The sequence below is a fragment of the Phragmites australis genome, chromosome 20 (genome assembly GCF_958298935.1).
Source record: "Phragmites australis chromosome 20, lpPhrAust1.1, whole genome shotgun sequence".
Lineage (NCBI taxonomy): Eukaryota > Viridiplantae > Streptophyta > Magnoliopsida > Poales > Poaceae > Phragmites > Phragmites australis.
In genome coordinates, this window is record NC_084940.1 from 6,469,727 (window position 1) to 6,495,636 (window position 25,910).

Consider the following 25,910-nt stretch of genomic DNA (forward strand, 5'->3'; position numbering starts at 1 on the left):
GCTCTGCAACTTTGGTGATTCCATATGGGCTCAGACTCTGCCCGGCCCCACGGTCTCGTGTGCCAGCTCGGTGATCGAGTCATCTGAGGCCATGTCAGATGGGGTGAAGCACCAGAGGCGTGTGGCGGATGCTAGGTCCACAGGTGATGCGGCTAAGGATGAAGCCTAGTTCGAGGGTGGCGATATTAGGGAGGCCATGGCCAGGTCAGACGAGGGGGCAAGGCGTCCCTGGGTAACTCGATGGCGTGGGACCTTGCAGTCCCTTTGCTGACGTGGACATCGCGGACCCCACAAATACGGTGACCGGAGGCGCAGATAAGACCTTTGCTGGTCCCCACTTGTTATCTCGATGCTTCAGTGTTTGAGGACCTTGACCTTCGTATTCCATCTGGTATTCAGAGGTAGTTGAACGGGAGCCAACCTCAGCCTCTGCTCATGAGGTTGCGGCACCGTTGGAGGGTTTGACGATTGTTCTGGTGGTTTTCTGGACTGCCACTCTGGAAGCAGAGATTTTGTGCCTTAGGGCCTCATGCAGGGCCATGGCCTGAACCTTGTGGCCGGTGCAGGAGGAGTCAGGCCCTAAATGGTGGGTACCCTAGCTCTATTAGAGAGGAGCTTGGGGTTCGAGTCCCTGACTCCCGACGACTTCACCCTTCGCCCAGAGGTGGAGTACTTTTGCTTTGGCCTCGTCGCTCCTAAGGAGCAGAGAGATCTAAGCATATTTTGCTCGGAGACCTCCAGAGAAAGTGGCAGAACATCTAAAAGCGGCGGCCTGGCAGGTATATCTTGGAGGTAGATTTTTTTTAGCCTCGACCCTTGGACCACTGTCTCATCCATCCTTTCCCGCCTCTTGTAGCAATTGTTGCTAGCGGAGGCACTAAACTGCTCATAGCAGCAGTCCCTCATAGCAGCCCGATGCACCACACGGGAGGAGGTGGCGGCGCTCCAAAGTGCCCTGGATGAGGCCACAAAGTGTGCAGATTCAGAAGAGGATTGTTTGCAGGGTGAGATGGTGCGCTAGGAGTGCACCGAGGTTTCCTTGAAGGAGGAGATGATACGACAGGAGCGTGCGGAGTCTTCCCTGTTAGAGGAGATAACGCGATGGGAGCGCATGGAGTCCACAACCCCGGAGACTACTCAAGCCCACTGGGTCACAATGGAGGCTGTTAATGAGGCCAATACGGCTCGCGTGGCTGCCAGAGGCGACGCCTGGGACCTCCGAATAGCAACGGCCACAACTTAACAAGAGCTGAGGGCGATAGGGGCTTTGGAGAACATCCTGCAACCTGAGCGCCAAGGGCTGGTGAAGCACGCTATGGAGGTTGCTCGTGCCATAGATAGTGCTCTGAATGGCCTTGGGGTGATAGGCCCATCGTTGCCCTTTGGACCAGATGTCCTGGTCCGAACGCTCCATTGACTCCGATCCGCGGCAGGAAAGGTGGCCAACGCTGCTGAGGCTTATGCCGGCTCGAGTGTCTAGGTGGCCTTGGCGCTTCTGCATCGTGCAGGGGTCCATCAGTTTAGTGCGTTGGAGCAGCCAGACCTAGGCTTCGCGGTTGAGGACGTCCGGCCCGAGGCACCCTCGGTGCGATTCGCGCCGCCTTGGACGATTTCCACCAGGGAATATGGGCGAGGCACAAGCGACCTGTGACATTGTGTTTCATGTCAGAGCACGTGAAGTCCAGCATCCGAGGGACTCCAAGTTTGGGAGTTCAGGCTTGCCCAGACGTCTCCTCTGGCGCACTGCCACCACCTGGGCGGCCTCCTCGTTTGAACATCGTTTCACAAGGATAGTCGCTGTGCGAAGATGATGCTTCGCAGGATCGGCCTTCAGAGGTGTACTCCTTAGTAGGCTTTGCTTTTTTGTTTCTCTTCTTCTTTTACAGGAGGTCAGAGATTTAGTGCGTTAGCCCGACACTCTTTTTTATGTATTATGGTTTTTTCCTCAACTCTTTGGCTAGCCCATGCTTCTATAACACTTAGTGTATTTATCTGTGTGTTGTGCTAGCATACCTTTGGGCAGGATTCACACCTTCAGGTTTGACAACCCATAGCAATAGGAAATGTCTTCGATGCTATGGCTCCACCTCTATAAGAGGGTCTAGCAAGTCTGGATCCTCCGGTCTTATGCGATCCTTCGCGCAGTGGTAGCGCTCTATCTTTCCTCACGATTCCTAAGGATCCGTGGACCCAGAGGTGGCCACTGATGTCTTCGTGAAGGAGGAGTCAGGGGACCCTTCCGCTTCTTCTTCGAATGTTGGCCCGAGTTTCGTAGAGGTGGACGAGTGGTGGACGACCTTTGAGGCTGCTAGTCCGAGGGAGTCCCAGCGTTTTGTTCTCCCCTGTGGTTCTGACGGGTTGGTGTCATTGGACATCCTTGCGGATGTCATGGTCTAAATCAAGGAAGAGGATGCAAAGGCAGATGCAGACCTGGATTTTTTGGCCTTTGACTCATACCCTTTCCAGGCGGAACCCTTAGCTCATCGGGTTTGGGGGATTCTATTTTTAACAGTCCTTCGCTCCCGCGGTACCCACGTCATCGTTCTGTGTGCCGATATTGGTCTTCTAGCAGGGTTGGTGGCTTCGAGAGTCGAGGCTAGTCCTCCTCATCTCATCGTACTTTGGGGAGACGTGGCGGCCTAGCGCGTTTGCTAGGCATAGATTAACTGTATGGCATATCACCAAGCGTAGCTTCTATACATATTATACATGAGTAATAAGTAATGTATTGATTCTATTGCTTGTCTTTACTTGCATCTATGCTCTGGAAATTTTCTCCTTTCCTAGCCCCTTCACACTGTGCGATCGTTAACGGTCAGAGGGTGTGATTATAAGAACGTTTAGGTGTACTAGGTGCGAAAGGATTTAGGATCTCAACGGTACCGAGGCTGATGCTTTCGGGTGGTGGAGGGTTTTAGGACCTTGACGCGACCGAGGCTAATGCCTTTTGGTGGTGGAGGGTTTTAGGACCTTGACGCAACTGAGGCTAATGCCTTCGGGCGGCGGAGGGTTTTAGGACCTCGACGCCACTGAGGCTGATGCCTTCGGGTTGAGGAGGGTTTTAGGACCTCAACGCGGCCGAGGCTGATGCCTTCAGGTGGCGTGCCTGTTATGCTGTTTGTGGCATTATTTTTAGCAGAGATATAATGTAGTTTTGATGTTTTTACCATTATCTGCGAATAGCTAATTGTAGCAAAAGATATGGCTAGGTCGGATGGCTATTCTTAGCACATGCCACACTAAGGGGTTTCGTACATCATGTGAGGGTCAAAGGTAAGTAGCGATGCTGAACTTTGAAATGGGCAATGGGTGGGTGTACCTTTCATAAATTGGGCCTCCTTGCTCATGGCTGCAGCAAGGCTCGATGGAAACAGGGCCATTCGGAGCCTTGCGGTGGTGAGATCTTCTCCTCTTTTCTTAGCGTAGCATCATGATGGCGCACAATGAAGGCAATGTGCCTAACTCTAGTATAATTGGTCTGATATGCGGGCTAACTTATCGTGGGCCCTGTACGTCATTGACCATACCTCAGGGTGATGTTACGCCTAGGGAATACTCTTCATCAGACTCATGGGGTCTTGCACCTGCTGCCCTTGCATGCATCGAATGTGATTTGGGCAATAACTTTGATGGGACATGTGCGCGAAAAAACCGGGGCATTTGTGTGGTCGTGTGCTCCCGAGGTGGAATGAGAGTCGTCACAACCTAGCTTTATAAGTCGTTCCCTGCCTTGTGACCTGGTCGCCTTTGAGTGGGTTTGTGACCTCGTTGCCTTTGAGTGGGATAAGATTTCTTCTTACGACCTAGCTTCTCTCTCGTATGGCGTCACCTTCCACTCCGCGTGAACCGCCATCAACGCTAGCGCCAGTCCTGCTGGTCGTGCTGCCACCGAGGGCAGGCAATCTCAAGGGCCTGTTCGCTAGACTGGAGCCAGCCACCATTGTGCTGCCATCACTACAGAGGGGACCACCTCCTGTTTCTCTAGCTCAATCCCTGGTCCAAGTGGTTGTTTTAGTTCAGATCGTCAACATCTCCGATGATGAAGAGGATATTGATTGGGATGTCTTGTAGAAGGAGATTGATGAGGAGGAGAAGGAAGAGGAGGAGGCAAAGGAGGAGGTGAAGGAGGTGTCCCCCAGTTCTTCCTTGTCCTCTGACGGTGCCACTACTATATCAGCCTCTGAGGCAGGGCGTCGCGTCTAAAGCACCTGCGTTGGCCCTAAGGCCTCATAGTTTGTTGGGATTTTTTGTGTTTTTCGTATCTGGATTCCCTGTGAGGCCCGAAGCTCAAATAGGTGCCATTCGTGTGTGAGCCCCTTTTGGATGTAAGACTCATTAGTTGAATGATTGTAATGGAACATTGGTTATCTCATAGCGATCATTATTCTCTCTCTCTCTCTCTCTCAGCCGCTCTTCCCCTAACTGACACCTCGGCAAGGCTCCATTAGCTCCCCATTTTACACATAGTATTTATGGAGTTACTCCGCATTCATGTGTGGTCGAGGGGGGCCCTGTCTATGTCTGCTAGGTGATAGGAGCCTGGCCTTTTGGACGCGATGATGAGGTAGGGGCCTTCCCATTTATTCCAGAGTTTTCCTGGAGTCGGCACGCGTCGTAGCACTAGATCTCTGGGTTTGAAGGTTCGCAGCGCGACCATAGGATTGTACCAAGCCTTAGGTTCGGTGATGTAGCGGTCGAGCTTCTGGATGGCATGAAGCCTTCTGCAAGGTCGAGGGATACTTCTCTTTCTCCAATAGTCTCCGGAGTGAACCTGGAGGGAGCGTTCCTTGATTTCTGCCGAAGTCATGGCTTTGCCGTAGAATAGGAGACAAAAGGGAGTAAACCCGATGGGACGGGTAATCATAGTGTGGAGGGACTACAATACCTTTGGGAGCTCTTTGACCCATACACCTTTAGCGAGGCCGACGAGACGTCGGTTTAGTCCAGAGAGGATGTTGCCGTTGGCATGCTCGACCACCCCGTTGGATTGTGGGTGATGAATCGCGGCAAAGCATATCTCGATGCCGAGGTGAACTCTCGGAACAGGCTAGAGTCAAACTGCGTCCCATTGTCTACGGTGAGGTGTCATGGGACGCTGAAGCGGCGTATGATATTTTTCTAGAAGAATTTCTGGACATTCATGGATGTGATTGCCGTGAGGGGCTCGGCCTCGAACCATTTGTAGAAGTACTCCAAGGCCATGAATACATACCTAAGGTTCCCTTTAGCGCAAGAGAATGGCCCGATTAAGTCGATCCCCCAGCGGGCCAAGGGCCAGACAGGAGTGATTAGCTATAGCAGGGTCAGAGGATGGTGGCTCCGGCATCCCATCCACTGGCATCCTTTACAGGTGCGAATGAGTTCCTCGGCATCGATCATGATAGTAGGCCAATACAGCCCCTGGTGGAGCATTTTTCCTACGACGGCGTGGAGCATGAGGTGACTGCCATAGATCCCTTCATGAACCTCTCTTAAGAGTTCGACCCCATGCAACTTGGTGACACAGCGAAGGAGGGGGCTGCAGACTTCGGTTTTGTAAAGGGTTCTGTCGAGCAGGAGATAGCCCCTAGCGCGCTGTCTAATATGATGGAGCTCGACCTAGTCGTCGGTCTCCTCTGTTTCATTTAGGAAGGAGGAGAGGGGGGCCCTCCAGTCAGAAGGTCCGATGGGTAGGATAATGGCAGTGGCCTCGGCAGAGGTACCCACTGTTGACTTGTGGAGGATTTTGAAGAAGGCCCTCAAAGGGAGGACTTCTCTTCCGGCGGTGGCCTTCTCTAGGGTGTCTGCCTGGTGGTTGTCCGTGCGGGGTATACTTCACACTAAGATGCGTTGGAAGAATTTTTCTGCCTTGCAAATGGCTTCAAGGTATTTCAATAGCTCTAGATGCTGGACCTGGAAGCTCTTATCAGTATGCCCGACAATAACCTATGAGTCTATTTTAACAATTATCCTGACAGCCCCTAAGGCTCGATACTTGCGGAGCCCCAGGAGGACAACCTCGTACTTAGCAATGTTGTTGGTTACCATGAACTCTAAGCGTGTTGTGAATGTCTCTGGAGGCCCTACGGGTGGGGGAGTCCATTCGTCGACGAAGTCAGCCAGAATCTGTGACTTGATAGCCGTACGGGCCATGAACTGCACTGTAAAGGGTGCAAGCTCTACTTCCTATTTGCCTATGCATCCCATCGCCTCTCGATTACGGAACATGTTGCCCAGTGGGTATGAGGTTGGTACGGTGTTGTTGTGGGCGAGGAGGTAGTGCTGGAGCTTACGAGAGTTCATGAAAAGTGCATATGCCACCTTATCGAGCTGTGTGCAGCACATCTTGGCCTCGGCTAGGGCCTCTAAAAAGTAGTAAATCGCTCTCTGATCGGAGCAGCCTTCCTTCTCTTCCTCCCGTACGAGTACAATGCTTATAACGGAGGTGAAGGTGGATAGGTACAGGAGGAGCCCCTTGCCAGGAAGGGGTATAGCGAGTGTCTTCAGGTTGGATAGGTGGGCCATGAGGGCCTCGAAGGCGTCTTGACACTTATGTGTCCATGTGAATAGCCCAGAGCCCCTTAACATTTTGAAGAAAGGAAGGTTGTGCTTGGTGGACTTGGCAAAGAAACGGCTGAGGGCTGCTAGGCGACTGGCCAAGCGCTGGACCCCCTTCGATGTGGTGGGGGGGGTACCATCTCTGTGATGGCACAGATTTTGCTAGGGTTAGCCTCGATGCCATGCCTGGAGACGACGTACCCCAGCAATTTCCCAGCTTTAGCACCGAATACGCACTTCTCTAGGTTAAGCGGCACGTCAGCAACCCGGAGGTTGTTGAAAGTTTCCTGTAGGTCCGTAACATGGTCGGCTTAAAGCTTGCTTTTAACTACTATGTTGTCGACGCAGGCCGTTGCAGCCTAACTGTTGTTCCAGGATCTTTCGTACTAGGGGGGAGAAGGTAGCTCTGGCATTTCGGAGGCAAAAAGGCATTCGGACGTAGCAGTACGCTCTAAAGAGGGTAATGAAGCTGGTCTTGCCCTCATCCTTAGTGACCATCCAAACTTGGTGGTATCCGAAGTATGCGTCCAGGAAGCTGAGCAACCCGCAGCCAGCGGTGGAGTCCACCAGCTGGTCTATGTGATGGAGCGGGTATGGATCTCGTGGGCAGGCTTTGTTGAGCGCAGTAAAATCAATGCACATACGCCATTTCCCATTAGGCTTTTTGACCAAGACCGGATTTGAAAGTCACTCCAAATGGATGACCTCCCAGATGATGTCGGCCTTTAGCAGCCTCTGGACCTCCTCCTTTGTGGCATTCGCTCCCTCGATGGACAACTCGCGGGTCGACCCGAAGGGCATGCTCAGTGATGTGGCGATCGACTCCGGGGACGTCCTACGAAACCATGCAAATACATCAGAGTTGCCTCTTAGGATGGCTATGAGCTTTGCTTCCTGCTCTAAAGTGAGGTATTCCTCGATTTGGAATGCTCGGTCAGGGTTCCCTATTCCTAATAGGATGTGCTTGACATCCCCCTCCGGTTGGGGCTTCACAGGGACCCAGCATTCAAGGCTTGTTGCAGAGGGATTTTTCAAGGGGCCTTCAACCACATTTTGCACGTGGCGGCTGTCAAGAGGGGCGAGGTGCCCATACTCGATGCGCCTAGCCAAGTTTTGATCGCTGTGTACGGAGATTAGCCCCTAGGGCCTGGGTACCTTCATGCAGAGGTAATTGTGATGGGAGACTACTCCAAACTTATTTAGAGTTCCCCATCCTAGGATGACATTGTATGTGTAGGGCACGTCCACGATGTCGAAGGTGATCATCTCGGTCCACAGAAAGGGACCTTCGCCGAAGGGGACAAGCAGCTCTATTCGGCCTAGGGTATCGAGGGGAGCCCATTGAACCCTTGAAGTTGCATCTGGGATGGAGAGAGCCGGCTTCGTGGAATGTAGAGATGGTCGAAGGCATGTATCAAGAGGATGTTTGCGGAGCTTCCTCCGTCAATCAGCACCCTCCGGACTTCAATTTTAGCGATGGTTGCCGTGATGACCAGTGCATCGGTATGATGAAAGGTTACTCCCATAGCATTGTTGTGGGAGAAGGTTACATGGACTTCGGCCCATCCAGGGATTCGGTGGTGGATGCTGGTGGCCCCAACGTGGTTGACCCTACATGCATAATCCCACCACTACTGCTTTGTGGAGCCACTGAAGGTTCCTCCTCCTGTTGTGGCCAGGACCACCCGCCTAGGATGGCCCCATTCGTTGATGTGCTGTGTGGTGGGTAGCAGTGGTGGCAAAGGTAGAGTCAGCGGCAGAGAGTTCTGGATGGCCAGGTGATCAATCTATTGGCCTACTACTAGCCCGCGGCCTCCGTGCTGCTTGTTGCCAGCCCGGTCCCTCGCCGCGTGTGCTGCCTGCCTCTCGAGGTACTCCTCTCGAAAGGTGTCAATGGTTTGTCAATCTTCGGCATTGTGGACTTGGCCCACCCCATGCAGAATCCACCAGTATCCTTCTTCTGGTTGCTAGCCATGGGCGTGTTGTCGCTCAAGGAAGGCTCCGGAGTGCCCTCGGTCACGTCCCTTGGAACAGGATGAGATCAAAGCCCCTCGATCTTGAGCGATGTTCGTCTTCCTCACGGAGCCCCTTTTTACCGATGGAGGTGGTGGGGCATGCGAGGACCCCGCTTAAGAGGTGGGCCTCCCGAGCTTGATGTAGGGGGTCATGGTGATACGCACAATCCTCCACACATATTCCTCGAATTTTCACATAAGGGCGCTTATTGAGCGCACCGGGCATTGCTGCAGTCAATCAAGGAGAGGATCGGTGGCCAGACCTAGGGTAGCGGCGTTAATAGCCGATGACTCCGAAATGTCATTTACCTGGACCTTGGTTGGGTTAACCTTTGGAAGTACTACTGGAGGGTCTCACCAGGCTATTGCTTAATGGCATACAGGCTCTCAGGGGTCACCAGCTCGATGAATGTACCCTGAAAGTTGTTGTAGAAGGTGTCCCTAAGCTGGGCCTAGGTGTAAATAGACCTGGGTTCTAACGCTTAGAACCATCGGAGGGCTACCCCTTACAGAGCGAGAGGAAAGCACTTAGCCATGGTGACCTGCCCCCCTCCGTTGGCTTCAATGGTGAGGGCGTATGCGCGATTGAACTCCTTGGGCATTTATGCAGCTTGGGCATTCTGAATTCATCCGGGAAGGGTACAGCCTGCAAGTTCGCCTGGAGGGGGGGTCAAAGTTGACGAGTGAAGCCTTGAGCTGACGGGCCCGAGGCTCCGCTGCCTATTGGTCAACCGTGGATGGTGCGTGATGGTGATGCGTCGTGACGATGAAGCTCTCGCTAGCCCCTAGAGACTCAGCCTGCGCATCGTCGACTGTTACAGGCGCCATAACAGTCATGTCGGTAGGTGACTGTGCTGCCCATAGGACCGCCTGCAGCTCCTCCAACAAAGCCCAGAGGGCTACCACGTGCGCCTACCGGCTGACCGCGGTGGCTTGTGCAGCTACGGCCTCAACCGCAACCCTCCGGGGCACAACGAGGCCCACTCCTTGCTGTCGCTGAAGGGCCTTCAGAATGACAAGGCCCCTAGCATCAGTCACAACCAGGGTCGTGGTCGTGTCTCCAGTGACCATGGGGCTTTCATTTTGGCCAGTTGAGGCGCTGTCAGCAGTGTAGCGTGAGCTTGGTCGCGGTGGCCATATGGACTTTCGCACCAGCGTGGCCACAGAGTCAGCCGCCTAGGCTGCCGCCCTGGTCGTCTTCTTCTTTGGTGGCATCCTACCTTTCTTAGTGCTTTTATGCATATTACTTCACCACGAACGGTGCCAACTATTGGGGAAAGAAAATATCTTCCATGAACAAAGTGCATCGAGAGCCAATTCACTGGAATGACTCAAGCTTGGAGGAAAAGTGAAGATAGATAGAACACCACGGGTTTCCAAGGAAATCTGCCCCTTTGGCTTGGTGGCCAAGGGTCTGTATTTATACTGTTATTTATCATGTGAATGTACAAATATGCCCATATGAGCCTGATAGAGATATAAGTTTTTTACTGTATCATAGGGTATAGGGGCAGCCCTGTAATTCATGGCCACGGCTGGTGAGACAGTTGTCATAGTAGCTGTTCGTCTATTTTGGTGCCGCACTACACTAGCTTGCCAGGCGACACTACTTGCGTCAATGTGTCAGGCGGCCACCACTTGAATGGTAAATACCGGTCACTTCACTGCAAGTGGAGGGTGTCCTGCGGGCCCTCTCCTGGTTGATCTTTCTGAAAGACCGATGGCTCGAGGGTCAAGAGGGCCTCGAAGGCATGACCTCCGAGACCCCACCGGAGCCATAGGGTCCTGGAGGGGTCCTAATCCTGATGGTCCTCGATCCTAGGCTGGCGGAGCCAAGGAGGTGTCGGAGGTCCTTGATGGCGACCCCAACAGACTCTGTCACCCTAATGCGTCGTTCCATCATGCCTTACCGCATCCTAATCCTGATGGTCCTCGATCCTAGGTTGGCGGAGCCAAGGAGGTGTCAGAGGTCCTTGATGGCGACCCCAACAGACTCTGTCACCCTAATGCGTCGTTCCATCACGCCTTACCGCATAAGCTTTGCTTCTCTCTCTTTTTCCTTCTTACCTTTTGGTTGCCTTTTCCATTATTGCAAAAGATGAATGTTGGATGTCGATAGAAACCTTAAAAAAAGATTTAAGAAGTTAAGCTAGAACACAAATTCTTGTGTCAATTTGTTCACCACTAACCCTGATCAAGTGACGAGCTGTAGGAGATGTGACGCGAGTAAAAAGTGGGCCCAATTCCAACTTTACTCACACCGTTGTGCAAACTGCAAGGTCTCCACTCTCCAGATCCTAGTTTGGCTATCTAGGAGCGGCCATGGGCGGATCGATGAATGCATGGACAATTGGAAGTGAAGTTTTCTTGAACGCTATTTTTAAAAAATTTGACCTATAACCTTTTTAAATTGTATTCACCTTTTTTAATATGAGCATCTCAGTAACCCAAAAGGCATCCAACGTACTAACACGTTCTTGGCAGATATAAGTATGACATCCTACCAAGAGAATGAGGTTCCTGTGCAGATGGTCGGATGGCGCCATGGCTGCCCCGCGACCGTGACGGCTAGTTGGACGAACAGTAGGGGATGTCCAGTCTTTGCCGCGGGGACTAAACGGCATGTGCCATATTTGCCATATGCCGTGCCATCCCCGGCTTGACGACGGCAGCGTCGCGTGACCGTCGTCGACGGCCGCCCGCGCGCGAAGCAGCGGCACTGGAGCGCAGGACTTGGCTTGAGGCTTCCGTACGTGTCCCGCCCGGCCGCCCGTGGTGTGGCGGACGCGCGCGACCATGACGAGAGAATTCTGTGCATGCATATGCTGCGGGATGGCACGAGCTAGCAAGCGCCGGCCACATGGGTGGTGGCCTGGTGGGGCTGCCCACTGGTCTCTGCACCTACCATGCACCGGTGTTAACATCCTCGGGTAAATTGCAGGGCTTACAAGTCAGCAGCATGGTACTCCACTCCGCTATCGCTAGGAAACTTTGGGTGCCGACTGCCGAGCCTATAAATTGCGGCCGACCCCTGGCACCTACTCACTGCACTCCAGCATTCAGCATTAGACACCGCACCTATCTCCGAGAGAGAGAGAGAGAGAGAGCTGTTAGCTAGTCCAGTAGTCCGGCGAGAGTGACGAGAGAAACCGAGAAAGAAACATGGCGTCGGCATTGTCATTCCCGATCATCGACATGGGGCTGCTCGGTGGGGAGGAGAGGCCGGCAGCGATGGAGCTGCTGCGTGATGCATGCGAGAACTGGGGCTTTTTCGAGGTAGGCATAGTTGATACGATGAATGCTAAAACATGTAGAAGTTAACAAGCTACAAGCTGCATGAAATTTTCTTGTTGATGTTTAATCTTCCCTGTTTTGTTTTTGTTCTTGCGGTGCAGATTCTGAACCACGGCATCTCGACAGAGCTGATGGACGAGGTGGAGAAGCTGACGAAGGACCACTACAAGCAGGTGCGCGAGCAGAGGTTCCTTGAGTTCGTGAGCAAGACGCTCAAGGACGGCCACGACGCGCAGGGCGTGAAGGCGGAAGACCTGGACTGGGAGAGCACCTTCTTCGTCCGCCACCTCCCGGAGTCCAACATCGCCGAGATACCCGACCTCGACGACGAGTACAGGCGCGTGATGAAGCGGTTTGCCGGCGAGCTGGAGCAGCTGGCGGAGCGGCTGCTGGACCTGCTGTGCGAGAACCTCGGCCTGGAGAAGGGGTACTTCGCGCGGGCCTTCCGCGGGCCCAAGGGCGCCCCCACCTTCGGTACCAAGGTCTGCAGCTACCCGCCGTGCCCGCGGCCGGACCTCGTGAAGGGCCTGCGCGCCCACACGGACGCCGGCGGCATCATCCTGCTGTTCCAGGACGACCGCGTGGGCGGGCTCCAGCTGCTCAAGGAGGGCGAGTGGGTGGACGTGCCGCCCATGCGCCACTCCATCGTGGTCAACCTGGGCGACCAGCTGGAGGTGATCACCAACGGCAGGTACAAGAGCGTGCTGCACCGGGTGCTGGCACAGACCGACGGGAACAGGATGTCCATCGCGTCGTTCTACAACCCGGGCGGCGACGCGGTCATCTTCCCGGCGCCGGCGCTGGTGAATGCCGAGGAGGCCGCGGGGGCGTACCCGAGGTTCGTGTTCGAGGACTACATGGCGCTGTACGTGCGGCACAAGTTCGAGGCCAAGGAGCCCCGGTTCGAGGCCTTCAAGTCCATGGAGACTGAGAGCTCCAACCTCATAGCCATCGCGTAACGACCGGACCATGCACCTAGCTCGGGTTTACTGTTCGTGTTGTAAACGTACGCATGGCCACCTCTTGGACCTAGATAAAGTCACGTAGGATTGCTAGTTTGTACTTGTGGCGTGCTGTTGCACGCTCAATCGCTCATCTATGTCTGTGTCTGGTCCCCCTATGCTATTCGTTCGCTAGCTAGCTTTGTGTGTCGTCGTGCTGTAAGTCTGTAACCTGTTTGCTGCTATAAATTATACTACGAGTAACTAGTGTGAGATTGCATGCCTGTGTTCTTTTATTAAAACGAGTCAAGGCCAAAATGAATCTATCTGTACAAGAATCTTTGGTGGCATTAATTCAAACGAAATAATCCATAAATGAGGGGAGGGGCTAGAATTCTCTCGCTAATTGAAAAAAAAAAAAGAGAAATCGACACTGCTAATTTAAGTGAAGTGAGATTATAACGGTGTAGATGAATTAGCGCTTTTACATTGATACAACACATGTAAAAGTGATTTTCCCCTAACAAACATTAATAGCGAATACTCTCTCTGGCCGTAATACTTAACGTTTTGATTAAGATCTGGTCAAACTATTAAAGCTCTGACTATCAATAGCTTTCAAAATATTTAATTTGCAAATATAACAATTATACGTGTAGATTTATCTTGAAAAATACATTTATAATATTATATTTTTATTAGATATTATAACTATATTCTAATAAAAAATAGTGGTCAAAATTGAACATCGAAGACCATAAAAAGTTTAAAAAAAGTCTTGTATTTTTGACCAGATGGAGTATATTCTTAACGTAGAATTGAGGTGCTTGGCACATGGAAATCCTACAAGAATGCATAACACAATAAAGTTTTAGAAAAAAAAGTTTGAATGCAACATAAGAAAAACATAGGAACTAAAAAAAAAACATAATGGGACTAAGTCAGAGACCAGAGGGAGAAGTTTATGGATGGATTTCCTGCACTACCCTGCACAGAAGTAACCACGCATGTATGCCACATATAAAGCCAAAGTGTGAATGTCGTACCATCACCGAATAACTGCATTATTGCATATATGAGCTCATGCTAGCCAGCATCCACTTGCCCCTCGTCTGCTTGTACTCCCTCTGATCCACCACATGGGCGCCGAGGTCACTCAACTCGTTCTCCAACGTGGCACACGCCAGGTCCCTAACAATCCCAGACACCAACCACCACATAAACTCCTGTGGTCCTACTTGCTATCAAGTATATGAGCCGTTATGTCCTTGATCCCTGCCACGCGGATGCTCTCCCGCTCGACTTCCATTCCCGTAAGTGCCCTCCTCGCTATGCTTTTGCATGAGATACAACCAATACACAGTGTTACTTCTTTTCACGCCTGGTTAACTTGAAAGCTGAAGTTATTAGCATCACCTAAGAAGTGTAAGCCAAATATTATCACAAGACTTAAGCTCAATCAACAAGCCAAGTGTAGTTCAACCATGATCCTATGAGATGTCTTTGATGTAGTTGAAACATCATCCTGGAGCAATCCTTAAAATGCCAAAATGAACCATGTAACTGTAAGTACAACAACACAATATGAATTGGCATGCCATATGAAACGTAAAGAGTAGAGAGATATAACTACATTACCTATTCTTCATAATATTTTGTGTGCAGCTCACATCATTTGTTCCAGGACTTCAACCCATTCATTAACAGCATTGAGCTGTGTAAATAGAAGCATTTGCCAGCATGCACATATACCTAGAACATGAGCCTGAATTTGACAATCCTAATCTCGATCATGAAGAAAGACATGTTTCGATAGTATATGGTAAACATTTTTGCAGAGTCAATACACAGTGCAACAAAGCTATATTGCTACAAGATCACTCTACCACAAACAAGACTACATGAGTGTGTATCTAGTATCTTACCTTCTTGCTTACGTGTTCACAACTTATAAACAAACATTTTCACTGTTGTTAGGGAATTTCAAAATGCACAATATTCTACAATATTGCTTAATATCGAAGGCAAACTTGCTTAGATTGTCTGCATAGTTAAAATTCACTTTTATCAGTGAAATGTTAAGCCCTCTCTCCCAAATAACACTGATAAAATTTAATTATGGTACTTTCAGTAGAAGTCAAACATATACATACAGGGCCAAGTCCATAGATAAATCGAAGTTGTTGCTTAATTAATAGAGAAGATTAGGGAGTATTACTTTTTCCTGTAGTCCACAAATAAAATAGAAACCAAAACGTTTTTGTCAGTCCGAAAACTAAAAACTTGAAGAACTAATTACTAAGGTTTGATCCCCATTTAGCTAGCCAGTTCATGTCACCACTACGTATCTATGGCCACAAGCTAGAAGTTTAAGCTATTTTTGGTGTTGTCTTCTGAACTCGAGTGGCCATCTTAGACCTGTACGAGGACGAATACATGCTTATAAATAAAAATAGTTAAGACAAAAGGCCAACGGAATGAATAGAGCTAGCCAATCTTAGTACCGCTCTAATTGCATAAATACTTCTATTAATTGCTAATAATATGTAATTTAGATTGAAAAGAAATGATAGTCATTAAGAAAACATATCTATATCATGAAAACATAATGTTATGAATTTTCACTGCCGATAACTAAGAACACTTACAATCGATCGTTTGGAATTCTTGGTGCCTTCTCTTGCTCTTTCAAAGTGCTAGACATTTTTTCCTGCTTTGGGAAGAGCGTCAATTCAACCACACTGCTTATTGAACAATCATTCTCTGTACTCATGGAAAGATCACTATCTGATATATCTCTTGACCTCTCCTTTGAATTAGCATAGCCAAAGCAAGCAAGCTCGGGGTCAGCGGAATTCTGACCCATCTCACCTACAAAGAGCTTGGGAGGTCCCATAATGCTCCTCTGCGGTTGGATATCATCAACAGAGTGTATAGAACCATATTCAGAGTGCCTGTCACTGATGTTAGAGAAGTTATTAGCATCAGAGCCAGCCCTACTGCCAATGCTCATTACCTTTCCACCCGATGTCGTTCTTCAATGTTGGATTTTGCTTCCTAAAGAAGCTATGCCTGGAGAGGAGGACAAATGTTTCAATGGGGAATCGACACGTTTTACTGTCCTGGCCCTTGGAGTTTGTGTCTTGAGTAGTTGTAATATGTTCATTTCCTCATCTTTCTTTGCAATTTTATGTTTGAGCAGTGAGAGCTGCAGGGTGCGAGGGATATTAGATATCAAATGATGTCTGTAGTGCTGGTCAAACGAATGGTATTTGCAATTTTGCGTTCACTTTGAAAGAAAAAGAAAAAACTCTAATTGCATCTCATGTGGAGGTAAATCGATCATTGTCTACAGAGGAACAATGGTGGAGTATAGAAAATAGACACTGGTAAATGGTAATCCATATATATTGCCCTCGTATGAATAAGAAAGAGACAGGCAAAAGGAAAACAGAAATTTGTCACATGTTCCATTAATTCTCTGATATCGTTGCCCTCTTTATTGGCCTTTGCAACACCTAGTTCCACTTCAGAAACCCTTTCAGCAAACTTTAAAGTACTTATAGTCTCTGAATATGATTAGGCATCTGGGTTCATCTGCACAAACATCAAGGTTTTTGCACGGCCGCCTACAGATAATTCTTTTAGGTAAGTGACAAGGTACCATGTAAAGCAATGGTATATAGAACAATCAGCAATGGTAAGCACCCAAAAAATCTTTGCAGGAGTTGCATAAGTTTGCTGTTCCGGTACAGTACATGAGCATTTTTTGATGATAGAGATAATATGACATCTCCCATAGCAGACAAAGATTTGTTGATGTGTTGTCCTTCTTTGAGTCTATCGCCTGTAACAGCAGAAGTATCCACCCTCTCACTCCCAGCAAGATCAACAAGATGTAGTGCCCCGCGCAAAGTAGCTCCGGTTTTTAGATCTACACCTCGAATGTGTATGGTGAAAACATTGCATAGTTAATCAAATTAATCCTCTTTTGAAGAATCAGAAGAAAAATGTAACTGAATTATGGAATATAAACATTAACCTATGAGATCTGCTGCTTCTTTCATTGAATGCAGTTGAACCCACTGCTCTGTTTGCAAGTCATGTTCTCATGTGAGAACATTTCACTGATAAGGTGAGCACCCCCGGTAGGAGGCTGACGTTCTCGTTGATGATGAGGATGGCGCAGATGGCAGCAAGTGGGCGTCACGGGTGGTAGCCGGCAGTATCTCTCAAAACTCTCACATATTACATAGATTAAGCACTCATCCTTCTCTTTTCTATAACCCTAACTCTAAACTCTTAAATAGTTAGCACAAAGGTCTCAATTAGCTGGTTCAAATTCTCTCATAGCAAAGCGTGACTTGTCGCCTTGCTTACACCTTAAGCAAGCGTTTCAATGTCGACACGTGTACTCCATCATGCAATCCTAACCGCCGGCAAGTCTCTTCCGTTCCTAATTCCTCGGGCTACCTTGTCACTTACACTGGCATCCCCTTCGCTTGACTTTATCAACACGTCGTCTACATCCGTCTTCCATGATTTGCTTGATCTTCACGTGTTCAGCTAGAATCATCCTTGATTCCGCCCGGCCTCATTGACCGTCCGACACCAAGCACTCCGCTTAGCCGATCATTCCACCATTGACCGTCAAGTTGCATCCATCACTTACACACCATGAGATAAGCAAACACATATCTCCAACTCTAATTCTAATTAATCCATAATCAATATGTTCAAATAAAATTTTAAATCAATTCAAATCACATCAAAACTCATACAAAACCGAAAATTATCAAACCAAATAAATACTAATACTAATCACTCATCATAAATAAATTAAGTCACATTTTAACTTTTTCTTGATACCAAAATCTGGGTATGACCAAAATTTTGGTTAAGCCGGAGTGCTTGGATTGCAACCATGCTAGCATAAGAAAACGCGTTGCTTGGAAGCTTGCCCAATAAATACAATCGCTGTTCAACAAATTTATTCGTCACAAAGAACAGGACTCCTCCCGCTGGACAATCAGAACCATCGGAATTAGCATGCGTACAGACCGATACGATGTCCACAGTGTTCTCGCAATCTTCTTACAACACAAGCGCATATCAGCCACGGCCGTCCTGCGCAGTTCAGATGACGATACACGAAACAACCGGTCCCTCCTCTATAGCAAGACGTACGGAATCGCTCCGGCCGATGAGGTTACTTGGCAAATTGGCATCGCATGTTCTCCCTGCTGCTCAGTGCACACCATGCTCAGCCTGCGTGTTCAGCAAAACAAGCACCATAAGGCTTAGCGAGTTGCATAAAACGAGCGCAACGCAATTCACAAGGAGGCTTAGCGTGCGTGAAAATACATACCTTGAGGGCGTGTGGCCCGTGCGCGTGCCCATGGTGCTCGTGCAGCCTAACCCCGTGCTTCCTTAGCTGCTCCCTGACGAACTTGTAGTAGATGAAGGACGCGCCCTTGAACTGCGGCAGCACCAGCCACGCCACGAACAGCAGTTTCGCCTCGTACCACAACGGTATCCTGCAAAGGAAGGAGTAATCGCGTTCAGAGTTCAGACTCTGCTTTAGGATGGTGAGCACTGAACAAAGTTTAGGATGGTGAACACTGAACAAAGTTGCTGTTTTGACCCGAGTATTTTTTTCCCCTGCCCTGCGTCAACATGCATATCGTCGAACTGCAGATTTCATTTCAGGCTGCAGAACAGAAAATACTGTCGATAAATTACCAGTACAGGACGTGCTGGGCCGCCATTTCCATAAGGGTGATGAAGGAGTAGAGTATCCAGTAGGCCAACCACTGCTCGTCGTCGACCTTGGACGTGCTCTCCATCGCGCAGATCGACGCATACCTGATCCATATCAACAGCTCACTTATGCACACAACATTGACAGCAAATTATCATTTGAACCGGCAGCAGTCCGATCATTGTTCACTTACAGGGGGTATATCAGGGTAAGAGTCGGCCTGCACGTGAAAGAAGAGAAACCACACAAATCAGCCATGGCACATTCACTAGTCGCAAGCTAAACATAGGTCACCAGGTGAGAAATGTTGAAGGAGAGGATCTGCGAGCATTTACCCTGCAAGAGCGTGGAGGTGGGTGATGAGAGCCCACGTTCTACCCATCTTCCTGCTCTGATCCCGATCTTACTCACGCAGAAAACTTGATCGAAATGCGCGATTTCTGGTGGAGAAGAGTTTTGGTTTTATACTCGTCATCTCACCGAGGACGGAGGAGGCACGACGACGATGCGCGAGAGGGCATCGGGTGCCTTGCTTGGACGTGGCGTCCAAGGCTGGATCACGCACTGACCCGACCAGATCACCCGGGCTCGAATCGCTTTTGCGTGGTGAAATGCCAGCCTGTTCCCCTCTCGGACGACGGTGCACGTGCTGCGACTTTCCCCGAGGTCAGGCGGCGTTTCCGGTTGTTCTCTTCGTTGGAACTCAGATCAGGGAAAGCCGGCCGGCACGCGGCAGGTTACTCCTCTCGTCAGTTCCTCCTCTTCTGAGTGAGACCATCGTCCATGAATGGCGTACACTTTCCAATTTTCATCCTGGAACCTGGGCCAAAAGGCCCAGAAACTCAAGTAGGCCAAATCCGTTTGGACTTTGGAGGGATCATTGGGCTATGCATCACATGTTAGTATTTTAAGACCCGGCCCATGTTAGTTTCGATATATATATATATATATATATATATATATATATATATATATATATATATATATATATATATATATATATATATATATATCTCAAAGCTTTCAAACATTATCGTCCTATCTTGTGCATCGGCAATATTTTCCTTACCGGCATATATAAGGGACAAATTCTGCTATTGAGGTTGATAGGAACAACCAAGTTCTACCATTGACCTTTGTATTTGTGAAGAATACGAACACTAGCAGTTGGTATTGGTTCATGTACCATGTGAGGATGATAATTATTGGTGCTTGACTGAACATGTGCCTTATAAATGACCGGTATGCTAGGATGCTCGCGGCAATTTAGATCTACAAAATAAAACAGATGATGGCTTGATTGGGTGTTACCAGATCTACAGAGTATGTAGTGCATGAGATATTTGGATGCAAATTTCTTCTGCCAATTTAAGAATAAGAACCTCATGAGCGTGTTCAAGAGGTCGTACGGTCAGAACCAGCAATGAAAATTTGATGCTTTTTGAAATACATTGGATGAGTTGACAGAGAAACAAACACATGAGCGTACAAGGAGGCCCGTGAGGGGAACGGAGGACGAACCAATACTTCTTGAGTCGCTGCCAATGGACAATGAAGCTGCCATCACGCGGAGAAACGGGTCATCTACTAGGTCATTTAGCGAGTGGATTGAGAATGAGCTGAAGGAGAAGTGGGCTCTTCTCTACGACATAAATGGGGCTAGATACGAAGTTCTATGCAGGGACAAAGGAAGGATGGGGAAAACGTCAGAGAGTTATCCATCTTTGATGATAGGTGTGTTTGCACCTGCTACAAGCCGATGCTATTGTATAAGCCATCCTCACATGTGATTGCTATATATGCTATGATGGGATGAGGACTCGGAGGTAAATCTACAACTATTTGAAGAAGGAAGCTCTTTTCAACACTTGGAACTGAGCTCTATGGTTTCGAGATTTGTGGATCTTTCACAAAGGAATCTGACCCTGACTGTGTTTTCATCCCTGATCCCGACAAAATAAAGCAGAAGAAGGGATGGTGCAGGACTACTAGGATCTGTAATGACATGGACGAAGTAGAAGCTAGGTGTCGTGTGAAATGGTGTAGCAAGTGCAATGGAACCAGTTACAATAATGCACTGTAGGTGTTCCAAGTGTTAACCCCATGGAAGCAGGTCCTTTCGGCTTAGCTGCAGATGGGAGATGTCCTTGCGATCGTCAATCTTCAGCTTCATCGAGTTATATATTGTAATTCATGTTGTGATGGATATTCATGTGCACAAAATTGTAGTTTACAGTTGTAATACTAAGATTGCCAGTATGTTTGAGGTTGTAACGTGTTAAATTGGTATTCATTAACATATTTATGTATGCTTTGAACAATCAATTATGTTACGTTATCTGTTGGTCACTTATTTCTTACTCTATGTTTGGTTCCTTATAAAACTATAAATAACTTGTGCAGTAAGCAGGTATGGTGTAGCTGGAGCTGCTTGACCCTTAACTCGACCTTAAGCACCGTTCATACCATATCGTGGTGTAGACTGAGGAGCTTCCAATACTATGACCCCGTGTGCCAGAGGAGCTCATGAGGGTTGACGCCCGTTGGACCTCGAGGCTTGTACAATTTCAATGTAACGTTCTACAAGGTTTGTTTTTCATATTCGTCACTAACTTTGATATGTTTGTAGGTTGCGTGCTGCTAGACTACTTCCGCTGTGTTGGTTGGTGGAGGTGGACGCATTGGTTGGAGGTCGGAGATGGTCACGCGATTCAGCTACGATCGGGCCTTGCTCGCGGCCTTGTCGATAGGTGGTGCCTCGAGACGCACACGTTTCACCTCCTCTGTGGTGAGATGGTGCCCACGCTTGAAGATATCTCGCTCCTGATGGGCCTGCCTTGCGTAGATGCCGCTATTAGGACTAGGGACGTGGGTGTGGTGTGGCGCGATAAGCTGCTCAGATACTTCTCCATCGTTCAACGGAGGGACAGCCTAGCCCCGTTCAGGGCTTTTCCAGGACAAAGAGACACAGATCGACGAAGGACTTTCTTGTTTAGTTTGTAGTATATGTCTTATATTGTTTTTCGTCTCCTGTACATTACTAATGGATGAAGATATTTGTAATTATTTCTTTTTTGATAGGTGGACAATATCCACCCACTGGCAGGCGATAAGGACGTGTCCCGTCACTTGGAGGTGTACCTCCTGTGGTTGCTCAAGTGGGTCATGTTCACCGAGACCCACGGCAACACGGTCTCAAGGAGAATGGTCCCCTACGCCAGAGAAGTGGCAGATGCAGATGGAGAGTAAGAGCTCTGAACTTGCACATATTTGTTAATTACTTACTTTCTTTGTTTGTCTAACTTAGTTTGGTTGAACAACAGTCTTGGTCCAGTGTGCAGACACATGACGTGTACTCAGACTTCATTCACCAGTCTGATGAGCTGATGGTGAATGATGTATGCTGGAGGTTGTACATGGAGGAGGATGTACATTGATGGGCTCCATTTGGACTTTCAGTGATGTGCTTACAGGGCTGGAAGTACTGGCTCACACGATTCACCCTTGTCTACGACCTCTACGTTGAGGAGTACTCACCACATCACGTGATACGGTAGTTTGGGAAGTTTCAGACATTCCTGCTCAGATGATTAGGACGGTTTCTACCAACATATACAAGTGCGTAACAATATACTTATATTTTCATTGTACATAGTGCAACACATTAACTATATTGTTTATGTTTTTTCAAGTTGATGCGTAGGGAGGCTCATAGCACGAGCACGTTTGCGACTCGTGTGCAGACATGGGTTGACCAATGGGACCATGTTGTCAACAACGTCGTCGACAAGGATCGGCCTCACTTTGAGGAGGTGTACATGGAGTACTTGCCCTAGTTCATGGCTAGGACGTGCACATGGGTCATGTACACACCGACCGAGCTTCCATGTCACATATCCAACGTTCACGACACGTATCAAATGCACAGAGACCAGGCGCATTCGCTTACGCACAATACTACATGACTCCGCATTTACTACACTTGTTGCTACAAAAAAATTAAGTAATGAAATGAAACTTTTATTTACAGAGGGATATTCTACACTAGATTGATGTCGAGTCATGGGCAACCAAGCTCTGGATCAATAGTGGCCTCAAGGTCCCCAAGGATGAGGTGAGCGTGTTGTTAGGCCGGATTATCTAGCAAGTGAACAAGGTGTTCATGGCACTCAGCTACAGGTCATCCTCAGACGTTGAGACGGGAGCACGAGTGTCCTCTCCTCTCATGGCATGCCTGTCTGTGATGTTCGCCAAGATATCACACCCACCGATATGTCCGACCTTCACCACTGAGCTGTCGAAGCCATCTTCAACCCTGATTTCTTAGCACTACTACGGTGGCACATCAGTGAGGCAGTCCTTCTTTGGGGCCACTAACCCACACTACAGTGGTGCTTGGGCTAGGTGTTCTTTCTCCAGTGCCAGTGACCCCCACTACGGTGTCACAGCAACCAGGCCAACCTTCACCGGTGTCAGTGACCACTTCTATGCCGACAGTGGGTCCATGCAGCCTTCTGGCACGGACTCGGGTCCTTTGGCTCCTCGTGTCATCGACTCAGGTACGATACTACCTTCATGCATAATCAATTGTTACGTAAGTAACACTTTATCGGTGATAACATGTTATCTTCGTTGTTTCATGTGCAGAGATCGATGATCTATGGGATGTAGAGGCGCAGGGTAGCTACATGGAGTTGCTCACCAGGGAGGGTACTCAAATCCCTAGGTACTCGTACATCTTCGGAGAGAGTGACAATCTCGATGTGTTGCAGCTACTTGGCGTGTCACTTACGGGGACACAACCCTCCCAGGATAGCTACGCCACTCCATCGCCCACTGCATGACCTACGTGGATGACCGTGCCACCAGACCCGCTGACATACTCAGCTGACCAGGTGAGAGCATAGAGGCGCAAGGTCCCGAGGGCCAATGTGACCAGGGTGCGTCCATAAGAGGGGACGTAACCTATAGGTTACTAGGTTATTATTAGTTTCATGGTCTTATGTTATTATTGGTGTTACGGTACTATGGTAGTGTTAGTGTAATGTTACTTTCTTAATTCTACTATGTAATTGTTACTACTACAATATCCATATTTTTGTTTTATGATTCTATTCATACCATACACTCGTACCACGATCATTCCGTAATAATCATAATAAACACGTCGATCGAACATACAATAGCATATATGATACCCCTAGTAGTGTGTTGGAGTTTCGCCTAACATGTCTTAGGGAATGTAAAAAAGCCCGAACATCGATGGAACGATACACAAATTACAACGTTGTCCTAACAGTGTTTCTAGTCGTATTAACTTAGAGTGAACTGCAAGGAGGTACTTGAGTCCCAATAATCTCCATCATTGTATTGTGTTGACCGAGGAGGAGCAGGAGCATGAGGTGAAGGAGGACCATCCCTATTATAGCACAGGTAGGTGCACCACAAATCGATGCATACACAAGTGTCCTCTAGGTGTATTACAGGAGGACTTGGCATATTATCAACCTCCCTCAGCAAGTCAAAGATTTGGTCTCACATGTGGTGCATGTAATCTTGGATATGCTACAGAATAGGAGGATCAACCCATCTCGTGTACTCGTAGTTGTCGGGTTCATTGTTGGAGGCCTGCAGAAATGTGAAGGTCCATATGTATAATGTTCTAAAAAAAGACACAGACGGTCATGGTGATACAGTTCTCACCCTACCAAGAGGACATCAAAAGAATCGATGCCTCTGAAAGTGCATCTAAGCCTCCTATGTGGATTTTGGCTAATTGATGACATACCATTAAGGGACTAATGAGTTTACTGAGGTTATGAACAGGTTTTAAGTCCCTTTGGAGAAGTTAAACGACGTTAGTGTCCCTCAACAAGAATAGAGAATCGGCATGTAGTTACTCAATAGGCTTTAATTCTTGTTATTTTTTAATTTGAGTTTAGGAATACCGTACTATTAAGAGGGATGCGTAATGATAGTCTTGATGATGTCTCAGTGCTCAAAGTATCCTTTTAGAACCAAAAGCTGAGAGACATAATTACTCACAGACACCGGGAAAAAGGGAAGTGTTGTCTGAACCCGGAGTCTCTGGGTTAGCCCGGATACTCCGGATTCTGGTGTCTTGCCCGGAGTGTTTGGGTAGAGCTCCAGGACGAGGCTCTCGGTTTGGTTTTATTTTTTATCTTGGAGTCTTCGGGTTGGTCTGGATACTCCGGTTTCTGGAGCATCTGGACCCTCCGGGCAGGCTGCAGACTGTGCTTTCGGCTGAGTCCTAAGTGTTACCCGGAGTCTCCAGGTAAACCCGGATACTCCGGGTCAGTTTAAAAAGCGCAATAACAGCTAGTTTTTTTAGAGGGTGGGTATAAATATCCCGCTCACCACATTCTTCATTTGCTGCTGAACAACTCGTTGACAAACTCATTCATTGTCGTTCAATAGCCCTCCTAATTCCTATAGAGCCTTGATTCTTGCAAGATTTGGAGATTGGGGTTGGGAGATTGAGATTAAGAGCTAGAGAGCTTAAATCCCATACTTGAGCACTTGAGTTCATCGCCAAGCCTTTGATTTGCATTCTTTACTCTTGGCGCTCTGAGCTCCTAAACTGTTGGCGTTGCCCGGAGAGCACTCAAGCTTGTGGAGTGCCTCTGGAAGTTTGTATCACCCATCGATTTGAGTAAGCAACCCAAACTCGATCTTTGTGGTCGCTTGGGTGAGGAAAGGGTTGAAAGAAACCCGGCTCTTTGTGAGCTCCTCAACGGAGACATAGACACTTCTTTGTGGAGTGGTCGAATTTCAGGAACAAATATTTGTCTCCTTTACTTTCTTGCATTTCCTTTGTTCTAGTTGAGTTTGAGCGATTTTCTCCAATCTACTTGCTCGTGAGTTTGTGGCTGCAGGTTGTTGGTGAAAAAATCTTTAGGCATCTCTTAGAACCTGTGGTAACTCATAGATCAATCTAGACTTGCTTAAGTTTCCTTTGATTTTGAAGTTCCTGTATGGGCCGGATATCCAGGTGAACTCGGATACTCCAGACCCCTGAGTATCCAGATTGAACCGGAGTATCCAGTTACTGTTTAATCCACTGCGAAGTTTTTAATTTTCAAAAAATGCCTATTCACCTCCCCTCTAGGCGATATCAAGTACTTTCAACCTCCCATAAAAGCTCCCATCATACATCTGAACGACACAATCATAGTCATAGGAGCACTTAGGCCATGGCTAATTCGGGTGCTCGTAAATCTTTAGGTGAGTTGGAGAACGAAAATCACTCCTATACTCCAAATGGAAGTTGTACAAAGACTCCTCATACTCAGTTGGACCAAACGAACCCTCCCATCTCACTGCTGGCATGCCCACCCCTTC

At 48.4% G+C, this 25,910-nt stretch overlaps 2 protein-coding genes and 1 pseudogene across 2 annotated transcripts; 1 reads left to right on the forward strand and 2 right to left on the reverse strand.

Moving 5' to 3' along the window:
* The first annotated feature begins 11,580 nt into the window (after positions 1–11,580).
* LOC133901220 (1-aminocyclopropane-1-carboxylate oxidase 1-like) lies at positions 11,581–13,080 on the forward strand. The gene is made up of 2 exons (XM_062342510.1): positions 11,581–11,828; positions 11,948–13,080. The coding sequence occupies exons 1-2, from the start codon at positions 11,715–11,717 to the stop codon at positions 12,803–12,805; spliced, it is 972 nt and encodes a 323-aa protein (XP_062198494.1). The 5' UTR covers positions 11,581–11,714; the 3' UTR covers positions 12,806–13,080.
* Positions 13,081–15,135: 2,055 nt separating this feature from the next.
* Positions 15,136–16,900, reverse strand: LOC133902054 (kinesin-like protein KIN-14M; annotated as a pseudogene).
* A 736-nt stretch (positions 16,901–17,636) lies between these two features.
* On the reverse strand, positions 17,637–19,067 carry LOC133902055 (protein HVA22-like). Its single transcript, XM_062343633.1, has 5 exons — positions 18,884–19,067; positions 18,742–18,768; positions 18,530–18,652; positions 18,156–18,324; positions 17,637–18,055 (listed from the first exon to the last, which is right to left on the reverse strand). Exons 1-5 carry the CDS (start codon positions 18,928–18,930, stop codon positions 18,035–18,037), a joined length of 387 nt encoding a protein of 128 aa, XP_062199617.1. The 5' UTR covers positions 18,931–19,067; the 3' UTR covers positions 17,637–18,034.
* Between the last annotated feature and the right edge of the window lie 6,843 nt (positions 19,068–25,910).

What these genes read in the sequence shown, in the direction of transcription:
- LOC133901220 (XM_062342510.1), top strand. Translation starts at nt 11,715, where the DNA reads ATGGCGTCGGCATTGTCATTCCCGATCATCGACATGGGGCTGCTCGGT. An exon ending in AGAACTGGGGCTTTTTCGAG is followed by an intron (nt 11,829 to 11,947) that starts GTAGGCATAGTT and finishes CTTGCGGTGCAG; the next exon opens with ATTCTGAACCACGGCATCTC.
- LOC133902055 (XM_062343633.1), bottom strand. Translation starts at nt 18,930, where the DNA reads ATGGGTAGAACGTGGGCTCTCATCACCCACCTCCACGCTCTTGCAGG. An exon ending in CACCTCCACGCTCTTGCAGG is followed by an intron (nt 18,769 to 18,883) that starts GTAAATGCTCGC and finishes TTTCACGTGCAG; the next exon opens with GCCGACTCTTACCCTGATAT. An exon ending in CTTACCCTGATATACCCCCT is followed by an intron (nt 18,653 to 18,741) that starts GTAAGTGAACAA and finishes GATATGGATCAG; the next exon opens with GTATGCGTCGATCTGCGCGA.